The sequence below is a fragment of the Pinus tabuliformis genome, chromosome 2_2 (assembly GCF_031772625.1).
Source record: "Pinus tabuliformis cultivar Carrire ecotype Pingquan chromosome 2_2, CPIR1, whole genome shotgun sequence".
NCBI lineage: Eukaryota > Viridiplantae > Streptophyta > Pinopsida > Pinales > Pinaceae > Pinus > Pinus tabuliformis.
In genome coordinates, this window is record NC_142300.1 from 393,571,077 (window position 1) to 393,587,358 (window position 16,282).

The 16,282-nt window shown below is 39.1% G+C and overlaps 1 protein-coding gene across 1 annotated transcript; it reads right to left on the reverse strand.

Moving 5' to 3' along the window:
* Nucleotides 1-988: 988 nt before the first annotated feature.
* Nucleotides 989-15,866, reverse strand: LOC149192924 (phenylalanine 4-monooxygenase, chloroplastic). Its single transcript, XM_089404740.1, has 5 exons — nucleotides 15,638-15,866; nucleotides 13,227-13,342; nucleotides 2,419-2,486; nucleotides 2,024-2,198; nucleotides 989-1,928 (listed from the first exon to the last, which is right to left on the reverse strand). The coding sequence occupies exons 1-5, from the start codon at nucleotides 15,804-15,806 to the stop codon at nucleotides 1,380-1,382; spliced, it is 1,077 nt and encodes a 358-aa protein (XP_089260866.1). The 5' UTR covers nucleotides 15,807-15,866; the 3' UTR covers nucleotides 989-1,379.
* Nucleotides 15,867-16,282: the final 416 nt, after the last annotated feature.

The following is a 16,282-nucleotide window of genomic DNA, read 5'->3' on the forward strand; positions in this document are numbered from 1 at the left end:
GAACTGTTGTTCCCTTCAGCATCATGCAGTCACTAGTTTCAGCAGAGCTATAAAACCTTCACCTGTGTGCAGCACTTTGAGTAATGATGATTGATGGTGCTGCAGTGAATATGTAGAGAGGTAAAGATGTATGCATTTTCTAGCCTTAGACAGTTGCCAGCCTTAGAGAATTCTAGTTTTAGGATTTTCTTTAATTAGAAACTGTTGTCCTATTTTGAGTTTAACATTTCCAGATTTTGTGAAAGTACATGACTTAGGAAGTCTTCCAGATTTAGAGTAGGCACTATGTTTGAGTTGGTGTCCACATTTAAACCATGGGTGATCTATTCTAGGATGATTCACTCTTTATTCTATGGATTCTCTCATGCAGGGAGGGTACATCTCTAAGCAGATTTAGAGTTAAGAGTTTCACAGTCACTTCTAAATCTACGCACACTGCAGGGATAGACTCTTTCTGTAAATCTGTGGCCTTTTTTAGTGTATAAAATAAAGGCAGGGCTGGGGCATCAATTCATTCATTTTTGAGTCATCGTAGTGTATTCCTTCTTTCTGAGTTTATATTAATTAGATGTGATCGAGAGTTCAGATTTGTACTTGGTGTCATAATTTTCAGAGTGTTGTGTTTGTAGATCTCATGTTCCTTCATCCAAAGTTATGATAGGTTTTCATTTTTTCTGTTACCCAAGATTTGTATAGAGTGCAGACCTGCCTACAATGGTCTGGAATTTAACATAGGCTACCAAGAAACAAATATCTAAGCTACATCCAGTAGAGGACTAGAAACCACCCATTATGATGGAATACAGATAAGAAGAACAGGTTCAGTCCATATAAAATTGCCATCCAGGGACAGCCACGCTCATTCCATAATATAATGAAAACTATCTAGCATTCCATTAACGTATACAGCTCCCAAACAATATATGTACAACTGGAATTGCAGAATACTCAAACAGCTACATTTAACAATTTTTCTCAAGAAAACAAGTCCATTCGAATCCAGAATTTATTCATACATATGTCTTTGTCATGACTCGTTGTCCTTTACATAACTTGTACAGAAACATTCTGAATGAATTTTGCAAATTTGCATACACAACTGTTCTAATAGGCCAGTCCACTTGAATTTATCAGTAACTATATAGATGCATGCATCCTTAAATTTAACAATGAATGGGTTTAGCATATATACACGATAGATTGTGGCAATATCCCTCATCTTGTCGTTTCAGCACCCTCAGTGACTTCCTATACAGGTGCAATAACAATCACAGCAAGGCCTGCCAGCTTTCTCTAATGCTGATAGGTGCTAATGCTAGTTTGTGCATAAGGCGAGGCGATTCCAATAGCTATTCATACAGGCATGTTTGTTTAGAGTTTTATACAGCCTTTTTTTGATTACCAGAGTGAATAGTTCTTGCATAGGAGCGAAGCTTTTCTGCAGTGTCTGAAAAACTTTGACATAAGTACATATTTTGAAATCCATCCTTGTAACTCATCTTGGGTAGCTGAGTGAATGGATCAAGGTTCTGAAATGTTGGTTTGCTAGACTTCATGTGTTGAAGCTCACCAAAACTTGACAGTATGCAAGCTCCAAATGCCTTAACTTCGTTATTTTCTTCAATTGTTCCAAACTCAACTGTATACCAATATAGCTTAGTAAGATGCCAAATTTCTTTATCTGATGCGCCCAGTGATGCTAAGCCAATAACCTGAGCAAGATCAGCAAACTCAGTGTGTACAAGCATTGGCATGTGACCAAGTATCTCATGGCAAATGTCAGGTTCAGGAGTGTACATTGGATTGCTAGTGTGACGAATATACTGTGTTGAATGGAATGTTTTGAAAGCTAGTCCGTTCAAAAATTGACGTGGGTGCAACAGCCCTGCAACAGGTCTTATTTTCCATCCAGTGTAATGCTGCAAAACCTGTGCACAAAACCCATGCCAAATTTGTTATATACAGTGGCAGAAGTCTCCATCCATAACAAAATATAAATACAAGCTATCAAAACCCAATATACCTGTGAAAGCTCTTCTAGTTGAGGAATTTTGTTAGGAGAAAAGTTGAAAAGTGGAAATGATTCCAAATACTCTTTGCAAGCATGACTGGGGTACAATTCACTAAGATTTGTAAGGACTTCTGCCCAAACATGAGTTTCTTCAGTAGTATAGTTGATATCAGGAATGGGTTCTCCTCTGCAGAAAGCAAAATCTCTCATGATTTTGATGTGGTTCAAGGTACACTTGAAACTACAAAAACTAAACTGCATTTGTGCTAATAACCAAGGGTAAATGAAACTTTTTTCTATATTTTGATTTTTATTTCCATTATATTGTACCTTGTACTCATCAAATATTGAACAAGTTGTGGCAATAACATTAAATGGTACCCAAGAATGGGATAACAATGACTTACATTTTGTGTTTTTTGGCCAGATCAGCAATAAATGACCGCCTTCTCTTGTATTCTTCATCATGGTATCCCTATAGATCAATCATCAGGATGAAACAAGTTAAGTTCTATAGCTCAGGCTGAAACAAGTTCAGTTCAAATGCTATAATAGATATCCTCATGAGTGTAAGACTATGCATGAAATCCCACAAAAAACAGTAGTGGTTGATGCATTTGTACCATACTTCATTTAATGGCTAACCCATGAAGAAGACAAACTTAAAAGTTCCAATGTGTTGATAAAAGCTCTACATAAAAATGATAAATTTCACCAGAGGGCAAATGAATGATGTAAAAATAAAGCATTTAGAAAATTTCATCGGGAAAATCAAGTGTCAAGAGATAATAGTTTACATTGTACAAAGAACTAAAATGACTGTCAAGCATGGGAGCCACAGCAACAAATACCCCCACCTGACTACCTGAGTCCTTACAAGTGTACAGGAAAATATGAAAGAGACTAGAATCTTTATAGTAGTCCATCTCATAGGCTGCTAATTTCACTCTGTTTGGTTTTTTGGTTCCATTTAGTCTAGATGAGTTTTTTATTGTTGGTTTTATATTAATGAATATATGATAAAAATTTCATAGGAACTGTCGAAGAATAGAATCGCAAAGAATAGAAACACACCAATGATCCTTCTACTGTAAAAATTGTTGTCACTTTGATGGTGAATGCAATGGGGAATGCCTACGATAGATCAACAAAATCAACTATCAACAATTGGGACATTTTAGTATGAATATGGGTGAAATGTTTACCCGAAACGTCAGGCACATCAATGAACACAATACACAGTTTACCAGAAGTTTACAACTTGGGACATTATTAGCACACACAAAGAGTAAAGAATTATCTGCATAAGAAGAGTAATACTTTTTGTGCTTTTTTATCGATGTATCTGATAGGCATAGTATTGACCAAAATTAATGTAGACTTCAATCTTACCTTCATTCGTTAGTTCCTTTTTATTTCCTCTAAGGCATATCAAGTTCACTGTCAGATTCATTTGTTACAGCTTACATACCATTAGTGGTGCTCAACTAGCATTCAATTTACTTTTTCGGCTTGTTGGTGTTGTCATTGTTTTTAAAGATTTTGTTGTGAAAGGGCTTGAGTTATTATTTTTGGTGTCATTTTCCCTATTACTGCACTATTATTGCTTGATCAGTTGTTTTTACTATTTTTACTTGTCCCAAGCAATATTTGGGTCTTTACCACCAAAGGCTTGACTCGTTAAGTTAGGGTGAGCATGGCAGTAGAAATAGAGTGTGACGCAGCATCTATGGTAGGTGGCAGATGCATGACACTTAAGTTTAGGGAAGCATCTCACAATACTTACCAATATTTGGGGCTATGACTTAGTATTGGGAGTTGGGACCAAATGTTTTAAACTTTTTAGTGGTAAGCTGCCACAGTTAGTGTTCCAACATCCTAACTCTGCATTTTCATTTTATCAATTTAGTCTACAAGCATTTGGTCAGAGGCATTATCCTTTAGACTTGATGCATATGATATGTTTGAGTTTTAGAAAAATCCACTTTTTTGTGAATTTTCCATTGTAGCAAATACACAGCTTTAATGACGTTGCAGTTTGTGATGCTTATTGTTATTTGCAAGGGACAGTTGTATGGGCAGTTGGAGCGTGACAATCTAAAATGATGAGTACTTGAAAATCTATAGTGGCAAGTCCTGCATATGACTACAAGACTCTAAATGAGATCATGCATATTAAGGCCACTAAAAAACAACACTGGAGATGAAAACTTAGCTGAAGAACTTGCATCAGAGGCTTTGGGCATAGGGTTGGATCAACTGTTAGAACTTAGAAGGCAATGGTATAGTTGTGTGCGTATTTTTGTTACTGTAGTAACAAATTAGAGTTGTGATACGTGTGCATGAGAGGGTTTAAGTGGAATAAGAATAAGGAAGGCCACAAGTCATTTATTGGGATTTATAGTGTGACGTATGCTATGGGAAAAAATGGATTCATCTCACGAACAAGTAGTCTCTTCTCTCTTCACATTTTTCTGTCCATGCTTCAATTCTTTGTACTAGGAAGTTACATGCTGACAACATGGTATTGGAGCATGCAGATCCAAGGTGGCGTGGCTGAGTGTTTCTGTGCATGCTTCAATCCTTTGTATTATAAAGTTCCACTCTGACAACATGGTATTGGAGGATGCAGATCCAAGGTGGCATGCGTGAGTGTTGTGGATGAGATCTGAGCAGGTGTTTTGGTAAATGATTGCTTTTATTTGTCCGTGATTCTGCCTTCTCTCAAAGTTCAAGTTTTCTAGTATTGTTTTAACTTTTAGGCACTAATTTATAAAGAGATATTACTATATCCGTTTTGGCCATTGGAGGTCAGACCTAGGTTCAGTGATTATACAAACGGAGACATTGAATGACTGAAAAGAAAAGGCACTAATTTATAAAGAGATATTACTATATCCGTTTTGGCCATTGGATGTCAGACGTAGGTTCGGTGATTTATACAAACGGAGACATTGAATGACTGAAAAAACGGATGGTCATGAGGGTTTAACACTTATTTTTTTGTCTGAGCTGTTTTAGAGAAGAAAAAGGTTCATGAAAGATGGGCTGTATCTGACACCATCATTTTAGTGTCTGACCTGTTTAAGAGAAGAAAAGGGTTCAGGAAAAATGAGTTGTTTCTGACATCATTGTTTTATTGTCTGAGCTGTTTCAGAGAAGAAAAGGGTAATGAAAAACGGACTGTTTCTTGTCATTTCCTTCTTTTGTTTGTTGTTGTCTGTGTTTCATTCCTGCTTTGTATTTCAGTTTGATGGCATGCAGTTCAATTTTTTTGTGGTCATACTTCAAGAAGTCTGTGGTTCCTACTTTTTCCAATAAGTTGTGGGTAGTTTTTCATTGCATTTGAATTCAACTACATGTTGCTGGGTTAAGCAAGGCGTTTTAGTGCTCATCATGCAATTGTGGCTGGTTTGACTTTGCCTGTGTGTCAAACAACTGTGAGACTGACTTCTTTCATGTTGTGGTGGCCTGCATTTCAGCCTGAGACCCCTGTTTGGTGTAAGTTCTGTTGGTATTTTCATGGAGTTACACAAGTTAACTGGACACAACTATAGTATCTGACAGCACAAGATAAGCAATGTGTTTTGAAACCCAGTGCATGCTGCTACAGTTACTGCAATTTTGCTCAAGATTGCTTACTTTCAAATTATCTGCACACTTTCCCTAATCTGTGTTTGAACGGATGGAAATGTTTCATCAAGGAGAAGCAAAGGCAACTTGATGACATATATACCATGTGCATATTATAGTTAACAATTGAATCATATGAAGAATGCATGACCTAAATTGCCCGTAATTAGATTGATAACCTTGAACATTTTGATTCCAAAGACTAAACAATGCAAGGACTTATCATGATTTAATCTCACCAAAGATGAAACTCACAAGGATGCATTGGCATGTTACAAGGACTAAGCACCAATGATCAAGGAATCTGATCTTGCTCAATAAGGAATGATGGAACCTATAATAATAATATTATGTTAGTATGCTACACCCATAAGGTAGGATTCCCTAATGCCATGTTGAATAACACGGCAAATGCTCTTTTTATTGCATATTTTCATTTTCAATTAAGTTGTTGATGTAAATGAATCAACTAAAGAAATTAAAGAAATTTAGAGTTGTGAAAATAAGGTTCTTTCATTATCCTTCGTAAAACTTCTCTTTCAAAAGAAAATGAAAAATCAGTTGAAATGGGGATATCAATCATTTCTTGGTCTCCAGAAGATAGCAACACATGTTTGCAGCCATGGGTGTATTGCACATGAAAGAGAGTGATTAAATTGGGCAAATTTAAACAAGTAAAGCCTAACCTGATTCTAATAATTATTATCATATGCTAAGTTGAGCATTCATATCTATGGTGTCAGAATGGACATCTGAACGAATGAATTGGCTGGAGATTCTGGATTTGGGACAGAGATATAGAAATGTCCATAATAGATTTGAGAAATTCAAATAACTAAAGATCAAACTATCTTGGAATTTCTGGCATGTAGCTTCGCACGATATCTGTAAGAAGCAAATATTCAAGAGTTTTTGGCACATTTTCTATGCTCTTTTTGATTCTTAAAGTCCACCCCTCATGTTTCACTAATCAGTTTTTCAGATCATCCACTATTCTTATTGTTAAAATTGGCAACTAGGGCCAAACTCCACACGGGTCATCTTATTTATGACCACTGATATTTTTCTTGGATTCCTCTCTCCGAGAGGTGTAGGATTGATCTAAAGATCATCCGATTTCCGACATGTACAAATGAAGTTATGAATTTATTTTGATTATGGACAAATTGTTAAGGTCGGCCAACAAACTTATGTAGGCCCAGAAGCCCAACAATCACGTCTATTCATCCTCAACGTTGCATATAAATAGAAGGTGACAACCTCATTTGGACACACTCATCTTCACACTTCTCTCTCTCTCTCCTCATTGATTGGGTATGGATTTCTGGGCCTCTCTCTCTCCACACATCCGAAATTTCAGGATAGCGAAATTTCAGGAGACCAAATTTCTGGACAGTTTGACCAGTGTTGACTGTAGCTAGGGCTGACCGCAAGTGGGTTGTTTGACCAGACTTTGACTAGGCTGAATTTGACTGTTTTGAGGGCTGTTTTATCTTGTTTGGAGGCTGAAGTTGACTAAAGTTGACCAATTTGTTGAGGGTCAAATCTGCCCTGTTGACTAGCATTGACTTTTTTGGTTAGGGAACTTTTGTTGCTGTTATAAATTATCAGATTTGTAAATTGTACTCTCTCTACTGAACTATTGAAGACTAAAAGAAGATTTGATCAAGGGTTCCCCACATTGGGGTTTGTCCTTGGCTGGTGCTACATCTTATGTCCTTTTGTCTTGGCTTGTCTTCTACTGTTTATGTTTATGTTCTATCTGCATTTTACTATCATGTTGATGTGATTACTAATCTGAATATTGATACCAAGCTAATAAAGAAATTGAAGTAAAATTGCTCTAAAGCATACAACATACCATTGTTGCTTAAAATTAACATGGTATCAGAGCTGAGGTGAAGACAAAGCCCAAGCAAGAGTGAAAGAGCAATCACCAAAGACAGTTGGACAAGGACAAAAGGTTCAATGGGTTCCTCATCCTACTTCCTGGCTAAAGACAAGCTCCATGATAAATGATAAAAGATATCTCTTGATTTGACCTTGGAAGAAAAAGAAGTGATGGACTATGTGCAGGGTAAAATCTATGAACCTCCTTCAAATGCATCGGCTGCTGCGAAGACGAAGTATGATAGGGCTAAAGTCTAAGTAAAGAAGATTATCAGGGATTCCATTGACAAGCATCTGGTGGCCTACATCTCCGAATTGAAGACCTCCAAGGAGATCTACGACAGGTTGGTCAGCATGTTCAAGGTTAGTAATTCAAGAATAAGTTGAAGGATATTAAGAAGGGCAAGGACAAGGATATTCAATCTTATTTCTTGAGGGTTACTGAGATCAAGAATGATCTACTCTCGATTGGAGAAGTCATTCCTGACAAGGAACTTACTCTCACCACCCTTGGAGGACTCCCACATGAGTGGCATGTATCTAGAACCATCGTCCTCAACAATGATCGAATTCCAGGGTTTGAAGAATTGATGTTGAGATGCATTCAAGAAGAAACAAGAATGGTGGAGCAAGAAATGCCTTCTAATAGAAGCAACCCCACTGCATTCTCTGCTCATGCCAAAAGGAGAAATAATGCAGGGTCTAAAGGTCATTTCCATTGAAAGCCTGGATCTAAGGGAGGGAGGAAGGGCAGGTGCTTTGTTTGCAATAAGTTTGGCCACTATGCAAGAGAGTGTCCAAATAGAAGGGACACATCACATGATGATGATCGCAATCATTCCAGGGGCAACTTCAACAACAAAGATTAAACGAATGGCAGGTCTAATGGCAAAGGAAAAATGAATTCGGGACATCAAGGAAATGGTCGACCCTCCAAGAAATCAAGGAACTCTGTGTATGAAGAATAAAATGTTGTTAACAATAAGCAAAAAGAGTACTATCTTATATTGGCCCTCTCCACTGCCTCTCCTCCAGACACTTTGGGAAATTGGCTAATTGATAGTGGTGCCTCAAGGCACTTCACCGAATACAAGGAAGCCCTCTCTAATCTGATAGAAAAGGAGACAAACTTAGAGATCATCCTTGGAGACGATGCCACCTATCCCGTGAAGGGAGTAGGGAATGTTACCCTTCAATTGAATCAAGGTAACACTATTCATTTGCAAGAAGTACTATATGTACTTGATCTCAAGAAGAACCTGGTGTCCATTTCAACAATGAAGGACAAAAGATTCAAGGTGGCATTCATCAATGAAAAGGTACGTGTTTGGAAATAAATTTTAAAGATGCTTTTACTCTTGGGTTTAGGATTGACACTTTGTATCAAGTTGGAGGAAGTCCATTGGGAGCCATGTCTTGCGACACATCTCTACAATCTGAACTATGACACTAAAGGTTTGTCCATTTTCATTATAAGGCCCTACCCGATGTGAGACAGATGGTGACAGGTATGCCTTAGTTCAAAGTAGAGCATGAAGCTGCATGTCCGGGATGTCCCCTCAAGTAATAGCAAGACCACAAATATATTGCAATTGATCCACTCCGACATATCTGGTATGATGCCCGTAAACTCTTTGGGAGGATGCTTATGTTATCTCACCTTTACGAATGATTATTTTCACAAGACCTGGATCTACTTCTTGAAGAAGAAGGATGAAGTGTTCACTTGGTTCCAACACTTCAAAGCCTTGATCGAAAACCAATTCGAGAAGAAAATCAAGATATTGAGGACTGAAAATGGAATCGAGTACGAATCCAATGAATTCCAAGATTATTGCAGAGAAGTTGGCATTAAGAGGGAGACTACAATGCCATATACTCCCTAGAAGAATGGTGTGGCTGAAAGGAAGAATCGCTCTATTGTAGAAGTTGTTCATGCCATGCTTCATGATCAAGGGCTTCCGAAGTTTATATGGGCTAAAGTTGCAAATACCACTGTGTATGTTCAAAATTGATGCCCTCATCAAGCATTGGACTCCAAGGCTCCCGAAGAAATGTTCACTGGTAAGAAACTTGATGTCTCTCATTTTAGAATTTTTGGAAGCCCCATATATTTTCATGTGCCGAAAGAGAAAAGAAGCAAATTGGGTGCATCTAGAAAGAAAGGAATCTTTGTGGGCTATAGTGACAATTTTAAGGGATATAGAATTTATGTGGTTGGTCAAAAGGAAGTTGAGATAAGTCATGATGTCACCTTCGACGAAGATATGGCCCTCAGGAAGATCAACAACCTTCCGATCCTAAGGAAAGACAAAAAAGCTGACACAGGAAATCAGGGTGAAAAAGAGGATGAAACGATGCTTGATGTTGATGAACCTATGGATCCTATAGATCCTCCTCCTCATGAGCCTTCCTCCTCCAAGAGGAGACCCTCATGACTTAGGGAGACTCTCGAAGATGCCGAGAAACATATTGCACCAAGGGGGACTTTCCGTAAATGAAAGAAGCCGAACATGTAACTAGGATACTTGACCGTCATGAGCACTATCATTCGAAATGAGCCTTCATCATTCAAAGAAGCCATGAAGCAACAAGTATGGAAGGATGTATGAATGAAGAGTACGAGTCAATTATGAAGAATGATGTCCAGGATGTGGTCACTAGACCCCAGGACAAATCGGTTGTCACTTCCAAGTGGCTCTTCAAAATCAAGCATGGAGCTGATTGTAGTGCAGAAAAGTTCAAGGCTCGCTTTTTTGCTCGAGGCTTCTCTCAAAAGGAAGGTGTAGATTACAATGAGATATTTGCACCTGTTGCCCAATACACCACCATCCTTTTGATTATAGCCCTTGCTGCCTCGCAAGGATGGAACCTACATCAAATGGATGTCAAGACCGCCTTCTTGCATGGTTCGATCAAAGAGGAAGTCTATGTGGAACAACCCGAGGGGTTTGAGGTTCATGACTGGGATTCTCATGTATGCAGGTTGAAGAAAGCTCTCTATGGATTGAAGCAAGCACCTCGGGCTTGGTATGAGAGGATCGATAGCTATTTGATGAAGCTGGGAATCACTAGAAGTGAAGCCGATCCAAACCTTTATTTTAAGGTTGAAAATGATAAACCTCTCATTCTAGTAATTTATGTGGACGGCCTCTTTCCGACAGGTGCAAACCCTCTCATTCTCAAATGTAAGAGGGAGTTGGCTTTGAATTTGAGATGAAGGACCTAGGACCAATGCACTATTTCCTCAGGTTGGAGGTCTGGCAAAAGCCAGGGGAAATTTTCCTCTCTCAAGGAAAATATGTTGTGAAGATATTGGAAAGATTTGGAATGGTGGACTGCAAGCCTGTGACTACTCCGATGGAACTTAACTTTAAGAAGTTATGTGGTAGTGTTGCCGGACCTAAATTGGGAAATGCTTCTGAGTATCATCAACTCAGGGGAGCACTGATGTTCTCGGTGAACTCCCGTCCGAACATACGTTTTGCAGTTAACACATTGAGCCAATATATGGTTGGGCCTCATCATATACATTGGATTGGTGCCAAGAATCTTCTGAGATATCTTCAAGGCACAATCACTCATGGATTGACATACACTGTTGGAGATGTGAGGTTGCATGGTTATTCTGATGCTGATTGGGCTGGTAGTGTGGTGGATCGCAAGAGCACTTCTGGATGTTGTTTTTCTTTGGATTCTGCTTCGATATCCTAGATGAGCGGAAAGCATAAATCAGTTGCCTTGAGCACCGCCGAGGCCGAATACATAGCTGCTATTATGGCCTTGTGTGAAGCTGTCTGGTTGAGAAAGATCTTCAGTGCGCTGTTTGGACATGTGCTGGATACCACCGTGATCCTCTGAGACAACCAGAGTGGGATCTGATTATCAGAGAATCTCGTGTTTCATAATTGCTCCAAGCATATACACATCAGGTACCACTTTATCTGGGACATGGTACAACGAGGAGCAATAAGGCTCTATCACATTGGGACTGATGAGGTTACCGATATTATGACAAAGCCCCTGGGGAAGGTCAAATTCTTGGCCTTCCGAGAATGACTTGGAGTTGTGAAGAGACCCTCATCCTGTATGAGATGGACATTGAGCTCTGGGAGCTATGGGGGGCTTGGGGTACTTCTTGGAGCGATGAACAACCATAGGGTGAGTGTTCAATCTTCCCCTAGAGGTTTGTTGTGTACAGGGTGAGTGGTTCAGCCTTCCCCTGTGATACCCGTTGGCAACATGTAGGCAGGATGAGTGATTCGTCCTTCTCCTGCTGAGACATCCTATCCATGCAGTCTAGGACTCATGGGAAGTACCTCTCATCTAGCCAATGAGTAGGGAAATGAGGATAGGGACCATAGTACTACCGATGGACGCATCGTGTACTACCATACTCCCTATGCTAGGATGACCGATATTGATCTGGGATCAATGGGAACTGACTTCAGATCAGTAAGAGTGGTATGAGACACTCATTTGATTGGAACTGACTTCAGGTTAGTAAGAGTGGTATGAGATAGTCTCTTTTATTTGGGATTGACTTCAGGTCAGTAGAGAATGGTATGATACATTCTCGATCACTTCTTCTTCATAGTTCAGCAGAGCAGCAGAGCAGTGCATTGATGGCAGAGATAGTACTGATTGGCAGATGGATTAGCAGATGGAGTTCTCCCTAGTTGAGAGGGACTGTTAAAATTAGCAACTAGGGCCAAACTCCACATGGGTCATCTTATTTATGACAGCTGATATTTTTCTTATATTCCTCTCTCTGAGAAGTGTAGAATTGATCTGAAGATCATCCAATTCCGACATGTACAAATGAAGTTATGAATTTATTTTGATTATGGACAAATTGTCAAGGTCGGCCAGCAAACTTATGTAGGCTCAAAAGCCCAACAATCACGTCTATTCATCCTCAATGTTGCATATAAATAGAAGGTGACTTAGCCTCATTTGGACACACTCATCTTTACACTTCTCTCTCTCTCCTCATTGATTGGGTACGGATTTCTGGGCCTCTCTCTCTCCACACATCTGAAATTTCAGGAGAGCGAAATTTCAGGAGGCCAAAATTTCAAGAGACCAAATTTTTGGACAGTTTGACCAACGTTAACTGTAGCTAGGGCTGACCGCAAGTGGGCTGTTTGACCAGAGTTTGACTGGGCTGAATTTGACTGTATTGAGGGCTGTTTTATGATTTTATCTTGTTGTTTGGAGGCTGAAGTTGACTGAAGTTGACTGATTTGCTGAGGGTCAAATCTGCCCTGTTGACCAGCGTTGACTTTTCTGGCTAGGGCTCGTTTGCTGCTGTTATAAATTATCAGATTTGTAAATTGTACTATCTCTCTTTGCGCTGAACTATTGAAAACTAAAAGAAGATTTGATCAAGGGTTTCCCCACATTGGGGTTTGTCCCTGGCTGGTGCCACATCTTGTGTCCTCTTGTCTTGGCTTGTTTTCTATTGTTTATGTTTATGTTCTATCTACATTTTACTATCATGTTGATGTGATTGCTAATCTGAATATCGATACTGGGCTAATAAAGAAATTGAAGTAAAATTGCTCTAAAGCATAGAACATACCATTATTGCTTAAAATTAACACTTATTCATGTTTCATGTATGAAGTTACAAGACTTTAAAAGTTTAATATAACAAAAAAAGAATTGGAGACTGGAGGTGCAAACTCACTGGATGATCTTCTGCTAAATTTGCCCCAAACCCAAGAATATGATCACCATTAGGTATGTCATGAATAGATCTTGGTACTGGAGGCAACACAGCTGCGCTGCTCACTTTTGGGTGTTCTGGAAGTGCAACATCAATTTAAGTCAGTAATTTTATTATATAAACATCAAATATAAATTGATTTTGATTTTTTTTTTTTGCAATAACCTATGAATCCCTGAAACGATTTCTGACAGCCTAGAAACTCATTTCATGTCTTCTAAATGTTTCTGGATGCAGAAACTCATCTGAAAAAGCTTTTGTATTGTTGAACAGTTTCTCAACAGATCTGGAAACTGCTAGAAAAAAAATAAAGAACAGACAATCAACTAACCCAAAAAGTGAAAATAAACCATAAAAAAAGAAAATAAAAGCCATTAGTGTCCACACACTAGCATAAAAGGATAGAAAATTTAAAAATTTATGTTTTTCACGAGAGAGAAAACCAGTAAACACAAAAGTGCACTTCAGAAGGGGTTTCGTGTTTTTGGTTAAGATTTTCTACAGCAAGAAGGAGGATTTTCTATAGAAAATGGCATAGTTGTCTCAGGCTCTCAGCAGCGTGTTAGAGGATCAGGTGGTTCACATTCAGCTCTAAGTTCAGCAGGAATAAGTGTGGATACAAGGATCCGATTGATGAAATCTTTTTACTATGGTGAACGAAAAAGTCAAGATCACTGCTGCAGCCACTTATACAAGTGCAATTTTAACAAAGGATTTTTTAGGTAGCTATGCAGGAGTAAAGATTTGTTTACTCTGAAAAAGGGCAGGGAGTCAAAGCTTCCTTGAAAATTCCCAAGGACATAGGCTGCACAATGAAAGCTTGCCTTTTGTTCCACAGCATGACAATGAAGAAGAATTTTTTGGGGAGTTGTGGAAATCAAAGCAAACAGAAACCAGTCTGCAACATTTGCATTAGGAAGCACCGGTAAAAATGTTCATAAAAGTTCTGCTGGTAAAGCACCCCATTTTGTCATGGACATGCATAGCATCCCAAATGTAAAGTTGAAGACCCTTTTTTCTTAATGCAAATGGAATTTCTTTTAATGTTGCGTGTTCATCCCACTATGAGAAAATGGTTAGAAGCTATCCTGGCTGTTCTACAAGGTTTCAAGTCACCTCGCCATAACAAAGTAAGAATCACATTGATTGCTAGGGCCTTGGTTCCCCAGATTCAAGAGCACAGACAGGCTTGAATGACATATGACTCAATTGATTATAATGAATTGTTGGACAGATAGGAGACATCATCCCTTGCTAAACATATTTGTGGGTTTTTGTGAAGGGCCATCTTATTAAGGCCATTGGTTCCTATTGAAAAAGAGAATTTCCAATTTGAGATCCCTAGACATGCAATTGAGGTGGTTGGAGCCTCAAGTATGGTTCATGTGATTACAGAGGTAATCCTTGTTTGTCTTTCTGTGGGTTTGTTCGCAGAAAACCAATACTGAATTGTTTCGGACCTCCTATATGGTTCATGAATTGAACCAGTCCCAACTATTGGAGAATAGTTATAGCTCATATAATGAACCATGCTTATGTGTTTGGACAGGGGCATGGGATAATATGGTCAATTCAATCGAGGGGCATTTTCCTTCAGTCGATGTGGGTTGGATCGATGCATATATGTACGCATTAGGTATGTACATATTTTGGATTCATAGTGTGTCTAACCACGTGTGGTTGGGGGGCTTGATTCAATGGACGGGGGCTTGACACAGATGTACTATGTATATGATTATCTGCATACACACAATGTGTATTTAACCAGGCTTAGGAATACTTGTTTGAAGTCTCGATATTGGTTGGATGCATAATGTTTTTGAAAACATGCATGGCCGTGACAGGGGAGGTGGATGGCTTGCAGCAATCTTGGTGGCCAATCGAGGAAGGCGGGGTTGGGGTAATTGTGCCTGTCAGTCCCTATGGTTGTATTTTTTTGGATTGTGATGTTGTTGCTGGCATTACCACCTTAGAACTCGTTGTATAGCCCACCCCAACAGTCAATCTGCAGGCCACTATAAATGACTCTCTGTAGCCAGCATGCATAATTCGAAAAGGAAAAAAGAAAAAAAAAGGAATACAATTCTATATTGACATATGGAGGTGAAATTTCACGTGTTAACAAGAATGAATTCCCTTGAAGAATACCGTGTCAACTCTTGAAAAAATTAATCAGTCTGCAATGGATGTACATCCTAAAGGTTGGTAGTGTCACTGGTAGTTCTGCAAAACTTGAGATTTGCACTCAACAAACTTTTTCTGAGATATAAATTTTCAAACTACGTATTACCTAATCAGACCAAAATATCCAAAGTTTTACATGAAATCTGAAAATAAGTATAGCACGAAACTAATGAATGCATACTTCCTACCTTTAGAACTATTTCTGATTTGCATGCTTCCGACTCTGAGGATGAAAGGCTTATTAAGTCGTTGAAACTTGAGGTCGAATGCTAGCAGTGTAGATGTCGATCGGCCATTTGAGCAGGGGAATGATTGGCCGTTTGAGCAGAGAAAAGTTTTCTGGAGTGGAAACGCCATGGAGAAAGCTGGGCTTGTTTGTAGTTATCTGAAAACATGGATATCTGGTATGCAAGGTGGTGTGTATATATATATGCATGGGCATGTTCATGGTTGTGACTTGGCCGAGGCAAACTGCCACATGGAAAGAAATGGCAAGGACCAGATGTGTGTGACTGGGCATGGATATACATGTAAGCGTCCTTATCCCGCCCCCAACTTGAAACCAATGGCTTGAGGAGTCTTATGCGAGGGAACTCCTTACGTAATCTCTCGAATCAAGGTGTTCCTAGTAAATGGTAACGAATCAACATTCATTTTATTTTTCCGTGTCAACTTCGTCTAGAAAAGCCGCTTTTGGATGGTGACTGTGATTTGTATCCTTGCCTTTTGTAGAATATCATTGGGAACTGTGACGTGTATCCTGGATATGGAGGTCCATCGACCGCCTTTGGAGTTTGATTGTGAAGAGGAAGACAAATGAGCGTGTTCATTGG

What these genes read in the sequence shown, in the direction of transcription:
- LOC149192924 (XM_089404740.1), bottom strand. Translation starts at nt 15,806, where the DNA reads ATGGCGTTTCCACTCCAGAAAACTTTTCTCTGCTCAAACGGCCAATCA. An exon ending in AATCAGAAATAGTTCTAAAG is followed by an intron (nt 13,343 to 15,637) that starts GTAGGAAGTATG and finishes TTGCACTTCCAG; the next exon opens with AACACCCAAAAGTGAGCAGC. An exon ending in ATTTAGCAGAAGATCATCCA is followed by an intron (nt 2,487 to 13,226) that starts GTGAGTTTGCAC and finishes ATTGATCTATAG; the next exon opens with GGATACCATGATGAAGAATA.